This window comes from Enhydra lutris, unplaced genomic scaffold, assembly GCF_002288905.1.
Source record: "Enhydra lutris kenyoni isolate GAN:26980312 unplaced genomic scaffold, ASM228890v2 scaffoldscaffold10, whole genome shotgun sequence".
NCBI lineage: Eukaryota > Metazoa > Chordata > Mammalia > Carnivora > Mustelidae > Enhydra > Enhydra lutris.
This window is the reverse complement of record NW_019154094.1, coordinates 7396837-7414370: the sequence shown is the minus strand read 5'-3', so window position 1 is coordinate 7414370 and position 17534 is coordinate 7396837. Positions and strand designations below refer to the sequence as shown.

The following is a 17534-nucleotide window of genomic DNA, read 5'->3' as shown; positions in this document are numbered from 1 at the left end:
AACCTGATCCAAAAAATAGGCAAAAGATCTGAAACAGATTCCTTACCAAAGAAGATATACAAGTGGCAAATAAGTATATAAAAAGATGTTTATCATTAGATATCATCAGGAAATTGCAGACTAAAATGAGATACCACTATACCCCTATCAGAATGGCTAAAATCACAAACAGTAGCAGCCCCAAGTGCCGGAGAGGGAGTACAGGAATGCTCATTCTTTGCTGGTTGGAATGCAAAATGGTATAATCCCTTTATAAGACAGCTTGACATTTTCTTTTAAAAGTGAACCTGGGGATGCCTGGGTGGCTCAGTTGGTTAAGCGGCTGCCTTCGGCTCAGGTCATGATCCCAGCGTCCTGGGATCGAGTCCCACATCGGGTTCCTTGCTCAGCGGGGAGCCTGCTTCTCCCTCTGCCTCTGCCTACCACTCTGTCTGCCTATGCTCATGCTCTCTCTCTCTCTCTCTCTAACAAATAAATAAATAAAATCTTTAAAAAATAAAAAAATAAAAGTGAACCTGGGTGGCTCAGTTGGTTGGACGACTGCCTTCGGCTCAGGTCATGATCCCGGAGTTCCGGGATCAAGTCCCGCATTGGGCTCCCAGCTCCATGGGGAGTCTGCTTCTCCCTCTGACCTTCTCCTCACTCATGCTCTCTCTCACTGTCTCTCTCTCAAATAAATAAATAAAATCTTAAAAAAAAAAAAAGTGAACATTCAAAAAATAAAAAATAAAAAAAATAAAAGTGAACATTTTCTTACCTTATGATCCAAGAGTTGTGCTCCTTGGTATTTACCCAAATGAGCTGAAAATTTAAATCCACACAAATATCTGAGTTTTAATCCTGGCTTTGCCACTTATTAAAATGTATGCTGCTTACAGGGGTATAACTCAGTGGTAGAGCATTTGACTGCAGAATGTATGCTGCTTAAACTTTTTTTTCCCCATCAAAAAAACCTAACTGGAATTAAAAACTTCTTTTAAAAATTGAGATGCAATTGATATATTAGTTTTAGGTATACAACATAATGAATTGATATATGTGTGTCTTGTGTAATGATCTAGTTTAGTTAACATGCATTACCACAGAGTTAGATGCTTTAAGAAAAAGTTACTGGTTAAACAAATACTTTTTGAATACCTACTGTGTGCCAGGCAAGTATTCCAGGTGTAGATAATATAATGTAACGAACTAAATGGAGCTTATAGTCTGATAGGGGGAGACAATGTGTAAATAACCAATTTATGAAGAACAAAGCACAGGGGAATGGAAAGTGTTAAGGGCATTGGGATGGAGGCCTTTCTGAGGCGCTGTCATTAGAACAGAAACCAAGTAAGTGATTCACTACATGATATGCAGATTTTCAAGCCAAGTGTGGCTATGCCGAGTTTGCTTTTTTAAAAATTGTATTACAGAAATTTCAAGCACATACAAAAATTAAACAATAGGTAAGTGACATTCCCATGTACCCGCTGTCCATGGCAAATCTTGTGTCTTGTGTACACCTGCTTTTCCCCTCCTATATTATTTTGAAGTAACTTCAAATATAAATATTTTTAGTATACTTGACATACCATGATGCCATTATTATAATTGAAAAAAGATAATTCCATAATGTCATCAAAGTCTACCCTACCCTTTGTTCAGATTTCTAAGTGTCTCATAAATGTCACTTTCTTGTTTATTTGAGTCAAGGTGCAAATAAGGTCCATACATTGAAATTTCTAATATGTCTTAGTATTTAGCTTTAATCTTTAATTTTCTCCTTGATTCTATTTCTTATAATTTTTTATGGAAGGAATGAGCCATTTATTAATTGATTTATTAAGAGTACCAGAGAGTGCTCCGGGAGGGAGGGACTGAGGGAGAGGGAGAGAGAGAATCTCAGGCAAGCTCCATGCCCAGCATGGAGGCCAGCTTGGAGCCTGATCCCATGACACTGAGATCATGACCTGAGCCAAAACCAAGAGTCAGACACTCAACTGACTGAACCACCCAGGCACCCTGAAACTAGCCTTTTAAATTGTCAGTCTGATTAGATCCCCATAGTGTAGTTTAACATAGTTTTCTGTTCCCTGTATTCACAGTTAATTGATAGTTCATGTAAAGACTTCCTTGATCGGGTTTTGATTTTTTTTTTTTTTTTGGGGGGGGGGGGTTTTGATTTTTGTGTTTCTTTTTGGCAAAGTTATGTCATAGATGTTGGTTATATACTTCCAACTGATATCCATAATGTCTCTATCCATTAATTCATTAGGAGTTGCAGATGGTGGTATTCTGATATTATTACTTCTTCATTATTAGCTGAAGTACAAAGCAAAACTTTCCCTTGATCACTCTTTTAATACCTAGCAGTATAGATGATAGATTTTATAGGAGAGACGGATCAGGCCTTATTTCTTTTCTTTGTTTAGCAGTTTTTATGGTAATGAGTTGGTTCACCGGTTTCATCCAGTGATAACCAGTTCATTTTTTTTTTTCTTTTTTTAAGGAATCATTTGTGAACTAATAAATTTAAACATATTTAATTTGGCTCAATCCATTGCAGTTCTTTTTTGCTGTGCAAATTGTTCCATCTTTGGCCATTTGGAACCTCCTAAATTGGCTTTTAAGTTCTTTGGACATGGCCCTATTTCCTTGATTTCTGATTGGCCAAATGTTCTAGGCTGATCTTGGACATTTTCTGTTTTCCGTCTTGGTGTGGAATTGGTCAGTTCTCCGTGGAGATTGGTTCCTTTTAGTGGTAAATGGCATTTTAAGTAGCACGGTCTGGATGCACAGGGGTGTTCATTGCTCCTGGGTTGGTCGTTGCTCATAGGCCTTTCAGTGGGAAGAAGTAAAAAAAGATAAAATAGGTCATTTCGATGCTTGCAGTTCAGATTGAGAACTATCAAGTTTTTATATGATGTCCCTGTCTACATCTCCCTTCTCCCATGCCAGGAGTCCTGGTTTTTAGATCCTAAACTTCGCTTTCAGTTTTGTTAAGAAGTAGTTCAAGCTAGGGAAGCTCATTAAATGGCAGAGTGAAGTAAACCCAAGGAAACAACACATGCCAAGTATGTATGGGACCATTTCTACCAGTGGCCTCCCCCAAGGAGGGATCTCTATGCCACTCACCTGCTTCAGATATGTTTGAGGGCAGGGAAGCTTACCTCATTGCCAGTAGGCCACAAAAAAGAAGAGTAGAGCTAGAGCTGCCCTGAAGAGATGGGAGTGCACTTAATGGAGCTTTGGCAGGAGCAGAGAAGAGGAATGTCTTGGGCAGAATATTTCTTTCCCCGCTTCTAGGAAGTGACATCCTTACTGCCTGCCTGGAGGACCCTGCAACTCCAGCAGGAGAACGCTTTCATCACCGCCTCAGTGCCTGGCACACAAACTCTTGTACATTAACTGTTGAATGAACACATGAAGGGGGCTTGGTGATCAACTCAAGTCTCCTTTTTCTTTGGCGTAGACCTGGGTACACAAGGCTTTTGATCAAACACTGGCCTTAGCCCCTGTCCAGCTCTCAGTTCGCTTATAGACCGGGTTCTTAAAATCTGTGCTGTCGGGGAATCTTGTAATAGTTTGAATATCATTCTCCAATATCATTCTCCCTTTTATCCAGAGAGGGGATGCGAATGGGTTTGCTTTCTAGAGGTGGAAAATGTGAAAGGTTTAGCACGGGCAAAGAGGCACCCGTACCAGTTCTTTGGGCCCTTAACGCCTGAAAATACGATGCAATTTCTGTACCCTCTTTGTAGAGAAGTATGCACATATGCAGAGTTTGTTATATGGTTTTGGGTGTTTCAGTATTCTTTTGCCCCACTTTAACTGTGGATTAGAGGAAAAATTAACAGGTAAGCGCAATCATACAGGCCAGTGGTTCTCAGGAACTTGTTAGAAATGCACATTACCAGGCCCCACCCCAGAAACATGGGCTGGAACTCAGCCATTAATGTTTTATCAAGCTTCCAGATGGTTCTACCATTCCCTAGGGAGATTTTTCTGGTTAAACTTGTACTCTTTTGTGGTCCTTGTGCCTCCCACCTCCCGTCCTGCACCTCTTGAGGGCCCACCTGCCATCCTCTTGTTGTAGCAGTGCTCTATTCCTCCTAGGCTATGTCCTGCCCAGCCACGTGACTGAGGAGATGCTGTGGGAGTGCAAGCAGCTCGGGGCTCACTCCCCTTCCACCCTGCTGACCACCCTCATGTTCTTTAACACCAAGTAAGTGTTCTAGAAGCTCTATGCTTAGCCACTGCCGGCATCTGCCCAGTGAAGAGGGTGGAAACTATCCAGGTAGATATAGGAATTCCTTTGACACATATTTGAGAACCTTTGGGCTACTGAAAGCCTTCAGTCCCACTTGGCTACATTGGTTTGGTGACCAGTGAGGCAGACAGCCTTGCGAGACCCCTGCCATCAGTCTTGATATGGTTCCTCCACTAGACAGTGTTTTTGGGTATGGGCCTGTCCAGATTCTGGGAGTGTGCACAGCGACTCCTCTGAGACACCGATGGCAGAGGGTAAGTCATAGTCTCCTCCTGGCACCCCTCCCTTTGCCTTGCTTTCACTTGTGGTACAGATACTTCCTGTTGAAGACAGTGGACCAGCACATGAAGCTGGCCTTCTCCAAGGTTTTGCGACAGACAAAGAAGAACCCCTCTAATCCTAAGGATAAAAGCACGAGTATTCGGTACCTGAAGGCTCTTGGGATACACCAGACTGGCCAGAAAGGTAGGGGCTGCAGAAACAGCTGCAACTTGTCCTGCCCTGCCCTTGTGCCTGGGGGGTTAGTGTTGAGTGTGAAGGTTGGGATCTGTTGGATAGGAATTCTCCATTCCCTTCTTCCCACCTAGAAACTTCAAACTCTTGTAGAAGCAGAGATGCCCCAGAAATGATTGCTGCTTTTTCCCTTCATACTTTCCCTCCATGCCGCACACCCTTTCTCCTCCCAGTAAGTCTAGTTGGGATATCTGGAAGCCTAAGGTTTCTAATCTGGTCCTGAGCTAAGGCAGTCTCATGCTGTGTTCCTGGTGGTGGGGGTGTGTTTTATAGTTACAGATGACATGTATGCAGAACAGACGGAAAATCCAGAGAATCCACTGAGATGTCCCATCAAGCTCTACGATTTCTACCTCTTTAAATGGTGAGGAAGCTTTATGATGCTTGGGTGACTGTATGTTTGCATGTGTGCATTGTACCTGTGTACAAGGCATTTTTAATTAGTCCCAAACAGAGTAAAAACACACTTCCAAAAAGCTAAATAGAGAAGCAGCCTGACTGGTTTCCCCAAAGCATGTGGAATGACTATGTTGTGACTTTATGTGGTCTCCTGTCTTGGAGAGGGAAATGAAGGTAGATGAAGGAAAGTATAGAAGGGTGGCCTCCATAATGTAGCATAGTATAGCCCTGCATCTTCCTGGCCTTGACCTTTGTCACTAGCAACATCAGTCTAGGGGGGATTTCTTTCCTTGGCTTTTACTCTCTTACCCTTGCAGTTTGGAATGTTATCTTTACAGCAATGCCAAAATCATCTTTCTATGTTATAGGTCTTATGTTACTTAGATTAAACCTTTAGTGGTTTCCATTTATTACATAGAGAAAGAGTAATCTTAATCTTGCCAACAAGGCCTTATGTATACTCCCCCTTGCTAATCTCACGTCCTTGTAGCTCTTGGCTCTCTAGCCATACTGGCTCCTCTCTACTCCAGAGCGTCTTGCTCTCCTACCTCCAGTCCTCAGCTTAGAAATTTTCCCTATTGGGCAAGAGTCCCCTCCCCACCCCCATATTTGGCTATTTGACTCCTATCCACCCCTCTTTTCAAAACAGCTTTACCAGAAGCATTTCCAGATTCCCTACCTGTTCTTTTGGGCTCTTTCCTCTGTAGCACTTACCACTGATTGTCATTTTGTGTTTGTTTATGTAACTGTTTGTTCACTGTCTCATATCTGTAAGTTCCATAAGGTAGGGAGTCTTGGATCCTGCTCATTTCTTGAGTATCAGCCCTGCAGGCCTGGCACACAGTAACCCTTTGATAAATCTTTTTTTTTTTTTTTTAAGATTTTATTTATTTGATAGGGAGAAACACAGCAAGAGAGGGAACACAGGCAGAGGGAGGGGGAAAGTCAGAAGCAGTCTTCCCACTGAGCAGGGAGCCCAATGCAGGGCTTGATCCCAGGACCCTGGGATCATGACCTGAGCTGAAGGCAGCCACTTAACAGATGAGCCACCCAGGCACCCCCCTTTGATAAATCTTGAGTGGATAGGTGAATGTAACTGTTAAAAGGTGGCATATGCTAAGTATAGCACAACTTTGAGGGAGTGGAGGTGAGCCCAGGTAAGCGTCCAGTATCACAGCCAAGGTCGAAGGCAGAGTCTCCTGCGTCAAATTTGGGAATTCATTTAACTGGGTAGAGGAAACAACATGAACAAAAACTTGGTTAGACTCAAGTAGATGAACCCTGACATCCCAAGACAGGTGGTTAGAGGAATGACAGCTGGCTGCATGTGAGGGAGGATGGAAGGGAGGCAGCTGGTATTGGCAGTAGCCCCAAAGGAGGCCCTAGAGGTAATTGTGTGTTGACTGCATGGAATTCAGTAGCTATGCCATCATCATACTTTCGAAAGCTGCTTGTCTTCCCACATTTTGCATACAGCATCTGTCTGGAAGATTCCAGGGTGGGAAGGTTGAGAATGTTGTGGTTTTACCCAACTTTTACTGATAATATTTTTCAGTCCCCAGAGTGTGAAAGGCCGGAATGACACGTTTTATCTGACGCCTGAGCCAGTGGTGGCCCCCAATAGCCCAATCTGGTACTCGGTCCAGCCTATCAGCAGAGAGCAAATGGGACAGATGCTGACTCGGATCCTGGTGATACGAGAAATTCAGGAGGCCATCGCAGTGGCCAACGCAAGCACCATGCACTGAGATCCCTAAGCCATGGTGCAAGGGAGATGATCCAGGAAAAAAAAATGGACAGACTTTCACACTAAAGAAGAGGCCTCCGTTTTTTTCTTTTTCTTTCTTTTTTTTTTTTTTTTAAATTGGTGTAGTTATGAAGCCTTTCAGACTGCTTCTGTTTAAAATGTAAAAGGAAATGTAAAAGGACGCCTCCTGTGCGTCACCGTAAATCTGCCGCAGCAGATTCCTCAGCCCGTGGGGACTCTGGGTTTCCTGAAAGCCAGATGTCCTAGAAAGTTGCTGGCTGGCTTTTTCTTTTTTGTCTGGGGCCTGGGGAAAGGGCTCGGACTGTTAGGAGAAATGTGGCCCCTTCCCTTACTCCAGAAAGATGGAATTAGTGACGGACCCTCCAGGGAATCTCCCCAGCTGGCTTCCACTCTGACTGGCAGACGTCGCTGACCACAGGGGAGCCATGGTCTTTTCTTTCTTCATGCTCAGACATAAACTTAGCATCTTAATGGAAGGAAAATGAGGGGAACTTCAATTATGATTTGTTAAAGACAATTTCTATTACACCCTCCTTTCTGACAAGTGACATTTTAGATGTTAAAGTAAAAACTTTACCATGCCTTTTTTTTTTTCTTTTTCTTTTTTTTTTTTTTTTTTGGCCTGACATTGAGGCCTTAAACCTGAGGCTCCTGTGCCTGATGGAATTCTTGTAACATACACTCGTGTATCATATAAAGATACCACTCTGTTTCTCTTATGTATTCTTAATCTAGTTGTTTATTAAGAATGACAAGCACGTCTTTTCAACATGCTAGTGAACATCGCCTCTTTATTTGGGAGGAGGCTGGCGGGCCAGTGGAAGCAAAGCCTTAACTGCTAGTTGAGCGGGTCACCGTCCTCTGGGAGGGGGCGGCCTCGGGAACACCCAACTTTGTGGCTGCACACCTAGGGCGTGCTCTGCGCATGCGCTCCCTCAGCCCCGCCCGCGAGGTGCGCGGGCTCCGCCTGTTCGTACTACGTCCTGACGTCAGTGACGCGTATGGCGCAATGACGATAGCGGCGGGTTTATATTGGCGCGGCCCGGACGGCTGAGGCCTCTGCGGCGCGGTCTTCGGGCACACGCGGCTTTGTCCGGCACCGGCCATGGCCGACTACCTGATTAGCGGGGGCACGTCCTACGTGCCAGACGACGGGCTCACGGCACAGCAGCTGTTCAACTGCGGGGACGGCCTCACCTACAAGTGCGGGGCTAGCGGGCTCACCTGGGCGAGAAGAGGGGTGGCGCGCTGGATTGGGAGGCCGGGCGGGGTTTTCCACTGAGCCCGCTTGGACCTGGGCGTGGGAGACGGGTTCCGGAGAATCCCCCACCCATCTCTGGGGCTCCGTTTGATAGATCTGAAGTGGGGCGGGATGGAGGAGGCATCTTGGCAGTGCTTGAGATTTCAAGCTAGAAGCTCCATTCTCTCGGCACATGGAGTTGTCAGGGTGCCAGGGTCGCTGATGACAGCTAGGTGGCAGAAAAGGTCCCGTCTTCATCTCCACCTTGTGATTTGTCTGCCCTGCCTGTGACAAGGGCTGGGTCAGTGCCCTCTAGGCCCAAATGCCCTATGACATGATCTGTGGGGATGGAATCTCGGGCCCCCCTAAGCCTGAGCCTTAATCCCAATTCGCTCCCCTCCCCCGTAGTGACTTTCTCATTCTCCCTGGGTACATCGACTTCACCGCAGACCAGGTGGTGAGTATGGCCAGAATTTGGGTCCTGAGCATCAAGGTTGGGTAAGATATTTCTCTTCCCTGTCTCTCTGCTACTACAGCAGATTGGGCTTGGGGGGTGATTCTATGGAATAGTCTGGCATGCAGGTCATACAGGGCACCTCTTTTATGGGGGACCTGGCACCACCCTGAGGCTTTTATGAGGTGCTTTCCCACATTAGCTGGCCATATTTCCTCAGGACCTGACTTCTGCTCTGACCAAAAAGATCACTCTGAAGACCCCACTGGTTTCCTCACCCATGGACACAGTCACAGAGGCCGGCATGGCCATAGCAATGGCGGTGAGCATCATGGGCGTAAGGACAAAAGGAGGGACCTCACTCACACTTCCCCAAAGACACACATAGTCATGCTGCTCCTTGTCACTTTTTCGCTGTCTTCTGTTTATCATGCAGCTTACAGGTGGTATTGGCTTCATCCACCACAACTGTACACCTGAGTTCCAAGCCAATGAAGTTCGGAAAGTGAAGGTCAGAAGGGCAAGGATCGTGGTCAAGAACTCCTGGGAATTGCACTGAGGTGGAGTGGGGTGGAAGTGGGGGATTTGTTCTCCTAATTTAGGATCCCTTTTTCCCCACTTGGGGGTTCAGTTCCTGAGAAGAGCATGAGACCCTGTGTCCTAAGACAAGAGAAGAGGACCAGGTGGATAGAACCTATAGCCCACCCATGTTTACCATCCCTGGGTTTGAATTGTGATTTGGTCCTGTGGTACTTGCCAGAGGGGAAGTTGGCACAGACCCCAGACTTCAGACTGATAGATGGTTCAGAAATGTTCTTTCTCACCATCCCTTCCAGAAATATGAGCAGGGATTCATTACGGACCCTGTGGTCCTCAGCCCCAAGGATAGAGTGCGGGATGTGTTTGAAGCCAAAGCCCGGCATGGATTCTGTGGTATCCCAATCACCGACACAGGCCGGATGGGGAGCCGCTTGGTGGGCATCATTTCCTCAAGGGACATAGATTTTCTCAAGGAGGAAGAGCACGACCGGTTTTTGGAAGAGGTGGGTGCTACTGACAATGCAAAGCCAAGCTCTGGCAGCCAAGGCTTAAGGTGCGGTTTCTGTTGCCTGAATGGCATTTCTGGGGGTCTCTGCTGTCCAGGAAAGATTAATGAATGCCCAGCCAAGTCTCTGACCCCTTCGTGGGGTTCCTGCATCTCTTTCCCACCAAATGCTCTCATTGTGCGCAAGCATTTGCCAGCATGCATGCTGTGTGGCCACTCCCAAGGTGGGGGCAGTGCTCAAGGACCAACTTCAGCCTCCTCTCTTGTCGTTGCTCTGGTGGGGCCCTTCTTTCTCCACTAGTAACATTATAGAGTGTTCTGTGTACCACGTCCTTTCTACTCAGTTTTCACCCATGCCACCATTACTGCTGCACTGGCTGTTGGGTTCATTTGAGGAGGGTGGTTTGGGTGCAGCTGTGTGCTCGTGGTGGTCTGTGGAACCTCACCCCTGAGTCCGGGTGGGGTTACTGGGAGGTCTGGTCTCTGGGCCCTTCTCACAGCTCCCCTCACTGCTGCTAGATCATGACGAAGAGGGAAGACTTGGTGGTCGCCCCTGCAGGCATCACACTGAAAGAAGCAAATGAAATTCTGCAGCGCAGCAAGAAGGGTGAGTTCTAGAGATCGGAGGGTTCTGGAACCGAAGACCAGGGTTCTGATTTATGTACCTTCCCTACTCCCAGGAAAGTTACCCATTGTAAATGAAGATGATGAGCTGGTAGCCATCATTGCCCGGACAGACCTGAAGAAGAACCGGGATTACCCACTGGCCTCCAAAGACACCAAGAAGCAGCTGCTGTGCGGAGCGGCCATTGGCACTCATGAAGATGACAAGTATCGGCTGGATTTGCTAGCCCAGGCTGGTGTGGACGTAGTGGTTTTGGTAAGCACTTTGCACAGGCAGGGTGGGGTGGTAGGGACAGCTCTCATACCAGTACGTCTCACTGGGACTTTCTCCTGGTCCCAGGACTCTTCCCAAGGAAACTCCATCTTCCAGATCAACATGATCAAGTACATCAAGGAGAAATACCCCTCTCTCCAAGTTATTGGAGGCAATGGTGAGGCAAGACTGGGCACCAAAGGGTGTGGAGCAAGAGTTAGGGGAGCTAGGCTCACCCTCAGACCTTCACACAAGCCTTTTCCTGTTCTTCACTGTAGTGGTCACGGCTGCTCAGGCCAAGAACCTCATTGATGCTGGTGTAGATGCCCTGCGGGTGGGCATGGGCAGTGGCTCCATCTGCATCACCCAGGAAGGTAGGAAATGCTTTGGCGGGGCCCTCAGAGACCCTGGTGTCAGCAGGGCCCTTAGCCCCATATGGCCTGGAGCCAAGCGCTCCCGTGGGAACTATACTGAGTCCTCCAGTAGGGGCAGTCCCAGGGCCAAACAGGCCCCTGGAAGACAAGTTCATCATTCTTCACCTGCCACTTCCCCCCTGCCTAGCCTGGCCTCCTTGCTCCTGCTCTGCACCCTCTCTAAACTCTGGTCTGTTTGTTTTATTTAGTGGCTCCCAAGATCCCTCCAGACATAAAGTCCCACAGCCCCAAATGCCCTTCTACTGTCAAGGGTTGCTATAGTAAGTCCAGCCCGGCCCACTGGCCCGGCCCAGCTGCCCACTGCCCGGCTGCTTGGTTGACTGTAGCTGTAGCTCCCGGGGTTTGTGGTGCTGATGGGTGGGCAGGGCAAACTGAATGACAGACCATGGTTTTGGGGGCTGCTGGAGAACACAGCTCCTTCCTCTTCCTGGGGTGCTTGTAGGGCAGGACCCCCTTCCCAGGTAGGCCCTAGTTGGCCCACATTTCCTACAGTAGGCACAGCTCAAGGACCAACAAGCCCACTCTTCCTTCCACATGACCACTCCTCTGATCTTGCCTGAGCTGCCAACCATGCTGGGAGGAAGGGATAGGCCTCTGGATACTAACTGCACGGTGACCCCCTACCCCCACTTGATATCAGTTGGGTGGGGCTTCTCCCGGCTGCTGACTGCATGTGCCTGAAGCTGCCCTGGGCCACGCACACATGCACGTGCACATGCAGGGTTGAGTGGAGGCCGTCACAGATGTTTAAAACTGGTGAAGTCAGATGGGGCAGCAGCCATTCCAGACAGGAACCTCAGCTGGGCTGCAGTCCTGGCGCAGGTGTAGCAGAACGCTCATGGGTGCGGAGTTACGGCCCAGGGCCCCTTGCCTGTCCCCACTAACTCCACCCACCCATCTGTTCCTCCATTTCTCAACAGTGTTGGCCTGCGGGCGGCCCCAAGCAACAGCAGTGTACAAGGTGTCAGAATATGCACGGCGCTTCGGTGTTCCTGTTATTGCTGATGGAGGAATCCAAAATGTGGGCCATATTGCCAAAGCCTTGGCCCTTGGGGCCTCCACAGGTGAGGCCCAACACCCTCTGTCTGGTGGGATTCCTTCCCCAGTGCCACTCAGGGTCTGTTCCCATCACACCCATTTGTCCATAGTCATGATGGGCTCCCTCCTGGCTGCTACCACTGAGGCCCCTGGCGAGTACTTCTTCTCTGATGGGATCCGGCTAAAGAAATACCGTGGTATGGGTTCTCTTGATGCCATGGACAAGCACCTCAGCAGCCAGAACCGATATTTCAGGTGGGACAGGAAGGTCAGTTACCCTGTCCTGACAGCCTTCTACTGATAGGCTCATCCATGCTTTGAATTTGCCTGTTGCCTTACCTTTCCCTACAGTGAAGCTGATAAAATCAAAGTGGCCCAGGGGGTCTCTGGGGCTGTGCAGGACAAAGGGTCCATCCACAAATTTGTGCCATACCTGATCGCTGGCATCCAGCACTCCTGCCAGGACATTGGTGCCAAGAGTTTGACTCAAGTCCGGTAAGCCTGGGGGGCTGGGACATGGGTGGAGGAGCTAGTTGAGGGCCAGGTACCTACATCGGACATTTGCCCTTCTTCAGAGCCATGATGTATTCTGGAGAACTCAAGTTTGAGAAGAGAACATCCTCAGCTCAGGTGGAAGGAGGTGTTCACAGCCTCCATTCGTAAGTGACCCTTCTGTACCCATCCACCCTTGGGGCAGAGGTTTCTGCCGTGCCTCCTTCCTCCTGCCCCCACCTCAAAGCTGGTTGTTCTGCTTACAGGTATGAGAAGAGGCTTTTCTGAAAAGGGATACAGCATACCCCCTCAGTTTTTCAATAAAAGTTTGGAAAAAAAAAAAAAAAGTGATGCTCGATCTTTGAGGTCAACAGGCAGGTGTGGTGGCCACTATCAGATGCATACAACAAACACGACACTCATTTGTAGAGAAAGCCTCAGACCCTGAGGTCAGGCTATTCCTCAGATCTGGAAGGAGGTACTAATCCTAAATTCATAAAGTCCCTCCTGTGGCAGCTCACAAGGGAGTCTGGCCAGGTCTAGCCAGCCCTGGCTCACAAGGGTTCAGTCTCACATTGTGGCTGCTTAGGACAGGTCATGGAATAGTCCTTGGGGGCTTTGGACTGGCACCCACAGGGCCTCCTGCTTGGCCACAAGGACCAGGTTGAGACCCACATACATATTCTAACGTCAGTTAGAGGCTCTTGTGGAGAAAGCACTGAGGTCCTCTCAGAGGTGCATGTGAGCAAATACATTGATCTGCAGTTTGGAGCAGGTGCCTGGACTGCCTCCCGCCTCTGAGAAGCTAAGTAGTCTCCATAAAAAGGGGATCCCCTGGTTTCTTCACAAACACACCCACACACGAGCCCACTGAGCCAACAGCAGCTCCTGGCCAGCAACACACCTAATACAAAATGGGACAAGTGGATTAAATTATTAATTTGCTGGCAAGAAAGGCGTTACAGTGCCAAAGAGGAAGGGCTAATGAAAGCGCTGGAAACTCCTGCGCTCTGCAAAAAGTGCCAGGGCCCTCCTGGACAGGTCAGGTCAATTCCTGGCAGTTCATTCTGCAGCTCGTTCTAAGGATGTGAGCGCTGTCCCTCTGGGTGGAGGGATAAGAGCAGCTCCTGTTACTCGGCCTTCATGACACAGGAAGTTGAAAGTGGCACAGGCATTGGGCTGCAAAGAGAAAGCCTGCATCAGCTTGGCGAGGGCGAGGCCTGGATCCCGCTCCACGCTCCCGAGGGGCGGACCTTACCGTGTCCTGCACTTCCACGGCGATGCCCCGCTGCCTCAGGGCTTGCAGCACCTGGGGTTGCAGCCGTTCGGTCCGGTCTCCGGTGCCCACCACCACAATCTCTACGGAAAGATGGCGAGGGCTAGCCTCCGGCAGCTCTGTGCAGAGGCTGGGGCGGGTGGCTTTTGGCTTTCTAGGGCTGGAAGCACCTCAGCCCTCCCCTTCTCCAGTACCTATTCGGGGCTCCAGCAACCAGAAGAGAGAGAAGCTTTCTTCAGTGATGTCCCGGTGACTTCCTACCTGTGTTGGGAGGAGGCAAGTTAAACAAGCTCGCGCGGTTTCCCCCACAGAGCCGTTACCTGAGCCCCAAACGAGCAACGGAAAAGCCCAAGTTGGCGAGGGACAGAATCGGGGGGCAGGCCCGGGACTCCGGCCCTCCGCTGCCTCACTGCTCACGTTCCATTGCACCACCGACTGCGGGAGCAGAGCGCAGGGCCCAAGCACGCGATTTCCGTTGACCATGAAGCCGCGGCTGCTGTAGCTGTCGATATACATGATCTGCGGGGACTCGCGCTGCAGCAGAGAGATGCGCGTCCGCTCATACAGCTCGTCGTCCGCCGGCGTGAGCCGGTGCCCCCGCCGTGGGGCCCTGCGGAGGGGTGTGCTCAGGCTCTAACCTGCCAGGAGGAGCCGGGCCGGGATCAATGGCTGTGGGGGCGGGGACCGGGGACGCTGGGCCCGGACTCACCTCAGCAGCTCCGCAGGGGAACAGCGTAGCACGGCTCGCGCTCCGCACAGGCCGCGAAGCACGAACGCGGCGACCATGGCTGACCGGCGTGCCGGGATGTCCGCGCCGGGTCAGCGGGCTCGTGGCTGAACCTTCCGCAGCGCGCCCACAGCGCCCCCTAGGTGCCGGAGGGCACCGCGCAGGCCGGCTGCCCCAGCGCGGGATTTTGAGGGACCGGCCGGTGCCAATTGTCCCCGGAGGGCCCGTCCCCTAGCGGGGCTCCGGTGTCCGCACCTGCCGCCCGCCCCGCCCCGGGCCCCCGCAGACCGTCCTGGGGGAGCCAGACACCTGGTGGCGTGGCCGGCCTCAGAGAGCTGCCTGGGCCCCCGCCGCAACCTAGTTCCCGGCTCTCAGCCATTACGCAGGGCTCCCGGGGCCTGGGGCGGAGCGGCGGCGCACCTGGTCGAGTCCCGCACACCTGGCCAGGGCGTGGGGCCGGCCTCCAAACCCCTAATCCCAGGCTTTAGGGCGTCGGGTTCCCAGGGCGGGGCGGCAGGCTCAGGTTTCCCTTGCTCTTCCGCGAATCACGCCCCTACCCAACCGTCGCCCGCGCGACCGTTGGCGTCGCCGCCGCGCGTCTCCCGGGGCGTGGCTGCGCGTGGATTGGCTTGTCGGGAGCGCGTGGGGGCGTGGCTGAGTGGTTTCTCCTTAAAATGGCTCCGAGTCTGCGGCCCGAGCAAGCGGAAGGGGACGCCGCGGTGGGATGATTGTGGCTCTTCGGGTGGGATCGACCCGGCCGAACGGGACCAGCTATTGAACTAGACAGCGGCTGGAGCATCGCCCTGTCGTCGCTCACTATGCTCGCGGCCCGAGAATTCCCCGACCCCCCGCCCCCGTCTTGAGCCGAATCAGAGGGCCTACGGGCGCGACAGTCGCTGGTGCCCGCGCGGCTTTCGGGGATCTCCGCGCCCCCACCGTGTCGTGGCCTCAAGGGAACGTTGACGCGTCTGCTACCCACTGGGCCGGGAGGGAGGTTCGGCACGGCGGAGGACGTTCGCAATGGATTCCCAGGGGTCCCGTCGCCGCCATTGGGCACCCCCCCACCCACCCAGCGCTCCGGGCGCTGGCAGAGTCACGGGACGAAGGGCCCTGGGTATGGGGGTGTCCCCGAGGCGAGTGCGCGGGTTTACTTCCTCTCCGGCCCCACGGGGGAGCTTCTCTTTTGGCCGATCCCGAAGCCCTCCCCGCCACCGTCACCGCACGGGTGGCCTGGCTTCATGAGACCAACAGGAATAATCCCACCCTGCGGATTTAATCCGGATCGGGACCGGTCCCAGGGGAGGCCCCTACCAATCTTCCTATTGTTTAGGGGCCCAGGTGAGCGCCTCGTTCCCACTACATTCGGCTTTACCGCCCACTCCTAGGTCAGTCTTCTGGTACTGGGAATGGGGGGCGGGGTGGTTCCTGATCTGGCCCCAGGGTAAGGGACCACCATCCTCCCGGGGTTATCTCCCGCCCCCCCGCCCACGGCTGGACAGCGGGCAACGGAATCCCAAAAGCAGCTGTTGTCTCCAGAGCATTCCAGCTGCGCTTGGATTTCGTTCCCTGCTCTCCTGCCAGAGCAGCGTCCTGGCCTCGATGGGGTGGGCCAGTCCCTGACCCCCAGACATACTTTATTTGGGTCGCTCTGGTCTTCGCCCCTGTCTCAGGTGCGCTCTCAGGCTGGAAGTGGTGGGCATAGACGTCGGAGAGCGAGGTTTGTGGTCATCTCTGGAACCTGGAGTAACATTGACAAGGGAGGTTGGTCTCAGGGCCTTTGGACAGGGCTGCAATGGCGGTGAGTCCCACAGAACAGGGCCACCCCAGCCCGCAGCTCGCTATAGATAGCCTTTCACTTCCTGGGGAAAACCCACACCAACCGTCTTCGTGTACTGAGAGTAGCTGAAGTCCCCAGCTTGGCCTCCAGCCCCCAGCCCTGTTAGCAGCTGTCTCTGGGTCATGCGACTGCGGAATGGAAAGCGCTTTGGAATGACACGATCACTCCCGTTGAGTGGGCACCCAAGAAGCCATCGGGAATGTCGTGTCCGCCCAGTGCTCTTTCGGCGATCCCAGCAGGGGCCTTGCAGGCCTGCCCCAGAAAGGGGTCTTGCCAGACTTCCTGCCCTTAGGATCCCCCTCCTTTCTAAACTCTGGGCACTCTCACTGCTCCAGAGCAGTAATTATGGGTTTCCTGCACTCTGCTCTGTGCTGTGTCAGGTTCGATCTCCATTAAAGAAAATAGAGGAAAGGGGGATTTAGGTTACATCGAAGTGAAAACGAGCCCTCATGGGACAGAGGAAAGAGCTTTCTCTCTGTAGTGCAGTAGGATACTCCCAACTGAGAGCAGTCTTTTAGCTGGGTCTTATGGTCACATTGTTTATTTTGCCTACAATGGCTCGTTACCTAAACGGGGCCAGAGTACCCCTGATAATGTACACAAGGTTAAAAGAAAAGCATTAAAAACTGGTAATTCTGGAAAGTATTGTGATGGTTCTAATTCCACAAAAATCAAGAGAAGAAATTCTACCAGAGTACGTATTTATCGGGAGTAAAGACGACCCAAATCGCAAAGGAGGAAATGGTTGTAAATAACCTGAAGGCGCAGAACACAGATTCCTTCAAAACGAGATTTTTTTTAGGAGATCGTGAAAATGGCTTTAAAGTTAGGTGCCCTATTCCGCTGACAATTCACTTGGAACTTTTGACGTTTGATCAAGTGTCAAATGTGGGGAATGAAACGTTATCACAAATAGGTAAGATTTCGATGAGCTAAAGAGTCGGGGCTGGGTCCCACCCGGTAGCGAGGATCCTTTCCCTGGCTGCTAATGCCGGTGACGACGGCGGAACTCTAGGCCTAAGGCGGACCTCGCGGGGCCGGGGCCGGGCAGGGGGGCCACGCAGAGGGAGTGCTGGGGCCGAAGGTCGAAAGCGGCCGCCACGGTTCCCTGCTGCGCACCTGTCCGCTCAGGTATCTCCACCGGATATGCGCCCCAGCCAGTCCGCCCTCCCGGAAGCTCGGCCT

At 51.3% G+C, this 17534-nt stretch overlaps 3 protein-coding genes across 8 annotated transcripts in view; 2 read left to right on the top strand and 1 right to left on the bottom strand.

Moving 5' to 3' along the window:
• LOC111143839 (glutamine rich 1) overlaps positions 1-7700 on the top strand; it is a 54426-nt gene extending 46726 nt beyond the window's left edge. For all 3 annotated transcript variants that reach the window (XM_022497778.1, XM_022497776.1, XM_022497777.1), the window contains 4 exons: positions 4096-4204; positions 4563-4714; positions 5036-5126; positions 6717-7700. In XM_022497778.1, the coding sequence (XP_022353486.1) occupies positions 4096-4204; positions 4563-4714; positions 5036-5126; positions 6717-6909 (545 nt within the window). In that variant the 3' untranslated portion in view covers positions 6910-7700. The remainder of the gene's footprint in view (positions 1-4095; positions 4205-4562; positions 4715-5035; positions 5127-6716) is intronic.
• Positions 7701-7922: 222 nt separating this feature from the next.
• LOC111143842 (inosine monophosphate dehydrogenase 2) lies at positions 7923-12870 on the top strand. Of its 3 annotated transcripts, none has more exons than XM_022497787.1 (14): positions 7923-8132; positions 8578-8626; positions 8844-8945; positions 9060-9119; positions 9460-9666; positions 10188-10275; positions 10349-10548; positions 10633-10723; positions 10824-10919; positions 11900-12043; positions 12128-12272; positions 12369-12512; positions 12593-12676; positions 12776-12870. In XM_022497787.1, exons 1-14 carry the CDS (start codon positions 8035-8037, stop codon positions 12795-12797), a joined length of 1530 nt encoding a protein of 509 aa, XP_022353495.1. In that variant the 5' UTR covers positions 7923-8034; the 3' UTR covers positions 12798-12870. The 3 variants fall into 3 exon arrangements, with proteins under 3 accessions (XP_022353495.1, XP_022353494.1, XP_022353496.1); XM_022497786.1 differs by having other exon boundaries at positions 9060-9134; positions 12776-12867; XM_022497788.1 differs by lacking the exon at positions 9060-9119 and having other exon boundaries at positions 12776-12869.
• A 552-nt stretch (positions 12871-13422) lies between these two features.
• On the bottom strand, positions 13423-17525 carry LOC111143843 (NADH:ubiquinone oxidoreductase complex assembly factor 3). Of its 2 annotated transcripts, none has more exons than XM_022497790.1 (5): positions 14495-16335; positions 14203-14395; positions 13980-14046; positions 13768-13868; positions 13423-13688 (listed from the first exon to the last, which is right to left on the bottom strand). In XM_022497790.1, the coding sequence occupies exons 1-5, from the start codon at positions 14569-14571 to the stop codon at positions 13572-13574; spliced, it is 555 nt and encodes a 184-aa protein (XP_022353498.1). In that variant the 5' UTR covers positions 14572-16335; the 3' UTR covers positions 13423-13571. The 2 variants fall into 2 exon arrangements, with proteins under 2 accessions (XP_022353498.1, XP_022353497.1); XM_022497789.1 differs by adding an exon at positions 17469-17525 and having other exon boundaries at positions 13425-13688; positions 13980-14395; positions 14495-16250.
• Positions 17526-17534: the final 9 nt, after the last annotated feature.

Coding starts and splice junctions, on each gene's coding strand:
- LOC111143842 (XM_022497786.1), top strand. CDS start 8,035: ATGGCCGACTACCTGATTAGCGGGGGCACGTCCTACGTGCCAGACGAC. Junction 8,627..8,843: donor ACTTCACCGCAGACCAGGTG/GTGAGTATGGCC, acceptor ATATTTCCTCAG/GACCTGACTTCTGCTCTGAC. Junction 9,135..9,459: donor ATGAAGTTCGGAAAGTGAAG/GTCAGAAGGGCA, acceptor CATCCCTTCCAG/AAATATGAGCAGGGATTCAT.
- LOC111143843 (XM_022497789.1), bottom strand. CDS start 14,571: ATGGTCGCCGCGTTCGTGCTTCGCGGCCTGTGCGGAGCGCGAGCCGTG. Junction 13,869..13,979: donor GTTGCTGGAGCCCCGAATAG/GTACTGGAGAAG, acceptor ATCTTTCCGTAG/AGATTGTGGTGGTGGGCACC. Junction 13,689..13,767: donor CCGTGGAAGTGCAGGACACG/GTAAGGTCCGCC, acceptor TTCTCTTTGCAG/CCCAATGCCTGTGCCACTTT.